The sequence below is a fragment of the Limulus polyphemus genome, unplaced genomic scaffold (assembly GCF_000517525.1).
Source record: "Limulus polyphemus unplaced genomic scaffold, Limulus_polyphemus-2.1.2 Scaffold1186, whole genome shotgun sequence".
In the NCBI taxonomy this organism is placed as follows: domain Eukaryota; kingdom Metazoa; phylum Arthropoda; class Merostomata; order Xiphosura; family Limulidae; genus Limulus; species Limulus polyphemus.
In genome coordinates this window covers 40,258-46,778 of record NW_013666796.1, presented here as the reverse complement: position 1 = coordinate 46,778, position 6,521 = coordinate 40,258, and the positions used below count along the sequence as shown (strand labels likewise).

The window sequence follows — 6,521 nt, the reverse complement described above, 5'->3', positions numbered from 1 at the left end:
AAATATTCCTTTCAATGCTTGCATACAAAAATCCCGTTTTATTTCGTAGTAAATACAAAACTTGCTTTCGCTATGTACAGTAAAGTTCATTATTGGGGTGTAACTAAACACCGATTTGAAAAAAAAAGGTAAAAATGTTTCGGTTGACTTTGGTTTTTATTTCATCATGCCAATGTTCCCAAACAAAGATGCAGAAGCTTCGGAATCAGGATAAATAAACGGATAAAAGATCTCTCCTTTTCACGATAAACGTCTCATTCTGTTTGTTTGTAATTAAGCACAAAGCTACACAATTGGCTACCTGTGCGCTGCCCACCACGAGTATCGAAACCCGGTTGTAAGTCCGCAGACATACCGCTGTGCCACTGAAGGGGAATCTCATTCTGAAGGAAAAACTTCAAAATACAATTAGAATAACAAATTTCTGCAGAGTTAAATAGGTCGAGTTTTTGAAAGTTAAAACGAATAATCGTTTTCTACCCATTTTCTTTTGACAGTGTGAAGGAAATTAATTAATACCAGTTGTGTTTGTTTGTTTGTTTTGAATTTCGCGCAAAGCTACACGAGGGCTATCTGCGCTAGCCGTCCCTAATTTAGCAGTGTAAGACTAGAGGGAAGGCAGCTAGTCATCACCACCGCCAACTCTTGGGCTACTCTTTTACCAACGAATAGTGGAATTGGCCGTCACATTATAACGCCCTCACGGGTGAAAGGATGTTTGGTGGGACGGGGATTCGAACCCGCGACCCTCAGATTGCGAGTCGAGTACCCTAACCACCTGGTCATGCCGGGCCTCTCCAGTTGTGAAAGAAACGTTTTGTGTGCATCTTAATGGCACGCTCGCTTTTGGTTTTGTGAACTACTGCACATACCGGCTGACCACAATATTAAAACTTCTCCCCTGATATCAATTAGGGCCACCTTTTTGTTGCGATAATAACAAATTATTATCTGCACACAACTCTGTGTGCAGAGATTGTACAAGATGCCAAAAATGGTTTTGCTTGTTTATATGGGGAGTATGATGCACAATTCATTCATATAAGTACAGCGGCAAATCGGACGTTCATTTCATAGCTGAGATTCGGTGATTGTGCTGGTCAAGGAAGATGACTGAAATCACTATAATACTCTTTCAACCAAATTGGATAATACTGGAGCAGTAGAAAAGCCCTTGTCCATCTTGATGGAAAAGCAGCATTATGGGAGAAAGATAAATGTGGATGTTAGCCATCCTTCTAAAGGAATCATAGGACGAAACCCGTAAAAAAAAAAAAGTTTCTCAAAACATTACACATCTGCACTGCCAGAACAATATAATCACAGGAACCATCATATACCAGGGAAAAAATTCTTACAACACTACACCACCCGCACCGGAGAACATTCCTCACAATATTACACCACCCGCACTGGAGAACATTTCTCACAATATTACACAACCCGCACTGGAGAACATTCCTCACAATATTACACAACCCGCACTGGAGAACATTCCTCACAATATTACACCACCTGCACTGGAGAACATTCCTCACAATATTACACCACCTGCACTGGAGAACATTCCTCATAATTTTACACCATCCACGCTGGAGAACATTCCTCATAATTTTACACCATCCACGCTGGAGAACATTCCTCATAATTTTACACCATCCACGCTGGAGAACATTCCTCACAATATTACACCATCCACGCTGGAGAACATTCCTCACAATATTACACCGCCTGCACTGGAGAACATTCCTCATAATTTTACACCATCCACGCTGGAGAACATTCCTCGCAATATTACACCATCCACGCTGGAGAACATTCCTCACAATATTACACCAACTGTATTGTCGGAATAACATAAACATAATTAAGTGCCTTATGTGGTTTTAGACATATCTTTATTCTACCATTAGTAAATAAAAGAGTGAAACGCGACTTATCAGACTTGCTTCCAGTCGTTCATTATCTACAATCTGTGCTCTAACTCCTGATGAAGCTGTTTCCAGTCGTTCATTATCTACAATCTGTGCTCTCACTCCTGATGAAGCTGTTTCCAGTCGTTCATTATCTACAATCTGTGCTCTAACTCCTGATGAAGAAATGAACGACTGGAAACAACAGCTTCATCAGGAGTTAGAGCACAGATTGTAGATAGTTTTCTGTTTTCAGATGAGATAAGTAGTGTTTGTAGTAGCTGTCGACTGCTTTATAACAACTTTTGTAATGTTCTCCATCTAGTAACAGTTTGTCCATTTGAAAGTCGAAGATATCCTTGGTTTTAACTCTTATTTTCGAGAGTAACGATAAGTCAATACATCTCTGCACCTGCAGAGGTTAAGCAATAGTGACAAACAACAAGATAAGTCTCTGTTATATATATAAATGACTGGCGTTGTTTGTATACACGCTTGAGCAAGTGACGATTTAATAAAGAAGGCAGTCAGGATAATTCTAAGTATATATGAATTCGTCAAAAGTGCATAAAGAGTTGTATAGTTTTTCACTGTAAAGATGTAAATTCTCCTAGCTACTTACAGTTAATTTTTCTTTATCTTAATAAATATTATATATATCGTATTTCTACTCAGTGATGTTTGTTGCCATTGTTTTTGTATAGATTGTGGAATTAATCCAACTCACACACACCCTACAAATAGTTTTCGTTCACCACAATCAAAAGATGTAAAACACGGTGATTGGCCCTGGCATATTATGTTGATGCAGAACGGAAAACATGTTTGTGATGGTACTTTAGTTGACCATACGTGGGTCATAACCTCCAGCGTTTGTTTGAAAAAGTGAGTATACATTATAAGGTCCTCAACCGTTTGTTTCCAATAATAAAAAATTTTCGAATTTGAAATTTACTTGCACGTTTTAAACATACAATTTTCGTAAGAAGGCGTGTTTAAAGACCTCTCAGTAATTCTACTGAACAAACAGAACTTTCAGAGATTCTTATTAAAATACGTAAACAGGGACGTTTGGTTCAACACGTTAATATTAGCATTTAGTAGACCATTTGTGTATATATATATATATAATTATAGGTGTAGATATGGCTTTATCTGTCAAATTACTCTCAGGAAAACAGGAGAATGCACAATATTTAATCTAGAACTCAAGAGTTTCCAGGGCCCTAAGGCATACATTTCTTCGCCCCACAACACTTTTAATGTGCTTCCTACACCCATGAATGAGATAAAGTAATGAGGGATCCAAATATTATCTCTCGATGTCCAAATTTTGGGAACATTTAGCTGTTGAGGGTATTTAAAACTATAGCTTTTCCCTCGGGTTTTCAGATGTCACGCTAGCTAAGCATATAACCTTTTTTAAGGTTATGTGTTCAGCTAGCTGTAACATCTGAAACCTGAGGAAACATATTTTGAATATGGGTTAACTTACAATACCGAAAGTCCTGTGATAATAATGTATTGATATATTTGCTTGAACAATTTGTATGACTGTTATGACTTATTGATTAAATTTGTTTTCTGTTTCTCTGCTTTCAATTCAGATATCCCAATGCTTACTGGACAGTTAAGCTTGGCAGCGGGAGACTGGCATCAGTTTCACCATACGATCGAGTAAGGCTCGTGACTGGAGTTATCAAATCACCGTTTGAGCCTGAAGGAGTAACACTGCTCAAACTACATAAGCCGGTGAACATCACTGACTACGCGTCCCCTGTTTGTCTTCCTAACTCAAACACTAACATCCTACCTGGAGATTACTGTTTTACTCTAGGATGGGATGTCAGAGGTAACACGTGTTGACTGGCCCCTTTATTTCTAATATAAAGTGTACTGGTTCGTCTTGCTATAAAATGTCAAAAGCAATAAAAATAACTGTAGTCAGAAATCAGTGGCGTAAGTATGTCCCCGTCAGTGCGGGGTGGGGGATGGCGAATCAGCCAGAATCGTAACTACAATTAGTGGAAAATATATGTAGGGGACCCAATTACGGAGGGAGGTGGCGAATCAGCCAGAATCGTAACTACAATTGGAGAAAAATAAATGTAGAGGAGGGGACCCTATTACTTTTTAATGTGGGGAGGGGGGCATCGTTTGTAGTTACACCACTGTCAGAAATCATCAGTTATTCTGTAGGTAGTGGTAGAAACAAGGATAATATTTCAGCAGTGAAATACGGTGTTTATTGTTTTTTTTTCTTAAGGTAACCAATTACAACAGACTATGGTGAAGGTACAGAATCCAGAAACGTGCAAATTCAATTCGTCATCTCCCATCCTAGACCAACGACCAGAATATTATAATACTCAGATTATATGTACAGAGATGGTTGGAGATTCATTGGCCAGAATATGTTTGGTAAGACATTTGTACTTGTAGTAATCCAACTTTGTGTGTTATTTCTTTGGCTCGGATTCGAAACTAACACCTTTAGGACATAAGTGAAGTTCCCTGTCAAGTGAGCTAAAGAGTTAATCCAATAGGTATCGTAAGACACTTTTTAAAGTATTTAAACTACCACATATTTTAACATCTTATAAATATGTTGATGAATAACAATATACAGAATATATGTTCTTATGTCGATCTGGTCAGTAGGCATTTTAATGTACGGCCCTGGCATGGCCTAGTGGTTGGTGTTCTCGGACTGTGAATCAGAAGATTCATGGTTCGCATTCTATTTCCACAAAATCGTGCTCCGCACTTTGGGGTCACGACTTCGCTAATAGAGTGACAGTCCAATTCCACTATTTGGTAAGACAGGAACAGCCCAAGAATTGCAGTGGGTTGCATGCTGTAGACTAGCTTTCTTATCTGTACTTTAGTATTTTAAAGTTAGAGATGGCTGGCTATTCGATGATAGGCCTTTTTTTGTAGTTTTAAGCGAAAAATCTAAAGACAAAGAAACTTTCAATATGGATATTCTATAATTAATCATAAACTTTATTTTCAGTTTAAAATATAATGATTCAAGGCTCAAAAATACATTTATGAAGGAAATATATAAAATGATTTTTACATTGTCCGGAGCTAATAATTTTGTGAAATCAAAATCACAAAACTATAATGCCAAATAAATTACTTTATCATTTGTATTCCTCGATTATCACTAATATTATTTTCTGCATATTTCTTACCACATGGTAATTTCATCCTATCCTTTAGAACAAATGAAATTTTACTGAGGTTTTGATAATCATTTGTATATTTCTAAATAATATTTGTTTTATAGTAAAATATTTCTTGTAGATGGGGAAGACGATGAGAGGGCAACCTTTGCTCTGCCAGAAGAACAACAAGTGGCTTATTGTGGGAATTGAGAATGGAGAAGTTGTTTGTAAAGGCAGTAACACAGCTCGGATATTTTCTAAGACATCAACACAAGCACAGTGGATAAGACACACAATTGAATCTCTTAAAACAACGTGAATTTGCGGATGATTGGTTTCAGTAATTTACATTAACCAAAATAGTCATTTCATACGTCCAACACTCTGAATTAGTTTTCATTATAATTTTTATATTTAAATACGTTTATGTTTCACGTACTGCATATTTTACATCTTTAGTACATCGTATATTCTTTTCCCGATTTCTAATTGGGAAAATATGTAACATTATTGCCATCTAGTGGTGAGGCTGAAAAACGACTGTGAAAACAAAAAAGTGAGAATTCGCCATTTGTGTTTGTTACTCATTTTTAAAAGGAAGTAATGTTTGTCTTCTAAAAAAAAATAATAATGTAAATTTCAGTTAAATTCAGTTATCTTTTGTCGCTTGAACTTGGATTATTGTTACATCAGTGTACTCAAATAAATGTTATTCCAGGATTAGAAAAAAATGTATTTCATTATTAACATAATTTAGAAACGAGTACCATAGAGAGAAGAAAAAGGATAATGTAATAAATTCCAGGTTAAATTGTTTACTGCATAATCAGTAAAGTCAAAATATTTAATTACAATGATCTCAAAGTGAAATCGCCATCTAATCATCCCAAATTTATACGTATAAATACTTTATAAAGTACTTAATGAGTACCACTTTCTTAAAATTATATAAAACACTCCTCATTTTGAGCACCGCTCAACTATAGTTAAGAAATATACTTTTTTCTTAGAGCCTATACAATATTTCATTCAGGAGCTCTTGAAAACGAAATGTAAAATATAGTTTCTATTTACAAAGAACTCAATTTTCCAAAGCGTTTTATTATAAACTTTCCTGGTAGAGTAAGAAGAACATTCTTCCATGAAGATAAAGAAAGACCAACCAATGATAATACGGGCTTTATATGGGCTACAATACAAACATTGAGCCATGGTAGAGTAAGAAGAACATTCTTCCATGAAGATAAAGAAAGACCAACCAATGATAATACGGGCTTTATATGGGCTACAATACAAACATTGAGCCATGGTAGAGTAAGAAGAACATTCTTCCATAAAGATAAAGAAAGGACCAACCAATGATAATACGGGCTTTATATGGGCTACAATACAAACATTGAGCCATGGTAGAGTAAGAAGAACATTCTTCCATGAA

At 36.2% G+C, this 6,521-nt stretch overlaps 1 protein-coding gene across 3 annotated transcripts in view; it reads left to right on the top strand.

The window, feature by feature from the left end:
- LOC111086553 (serine protease 27-like) overlaps nt 1–5,756 on the top strand; it is a 23,721-nt gene extending 17,965 nt beyond the window's left edge. For 2 of the 3 annotated variants that reach the window (XM_022389792.1, XM_022389795.1), the window contains 4 exons: nt 2,618–2,798; nt 3,521–3,765; nt 4,180–4,334; nt 5,226–5,756. In XM_022389792.1, coding sequence (XP_022245500.1) covers nt 2,618–2,798; nt 3,521–3,765; nt 4,180–4,334; nt 5,226–5,405 — 761 coding nt within the window. In that variant the 3' untranslated portion in view covers nt 5,406–5,756. The remainder of the gene's footprint in view (nt 1–2,617; nt 2,799–3,520; nt 3,766–4,179; nt 4,335–5,225) is intronic. The other variant, XM_022389793.1, reaches the window with a different exon arrangement.
- Nucleotides 5,757–6,521: the final 765 nt, after the last annotated feature.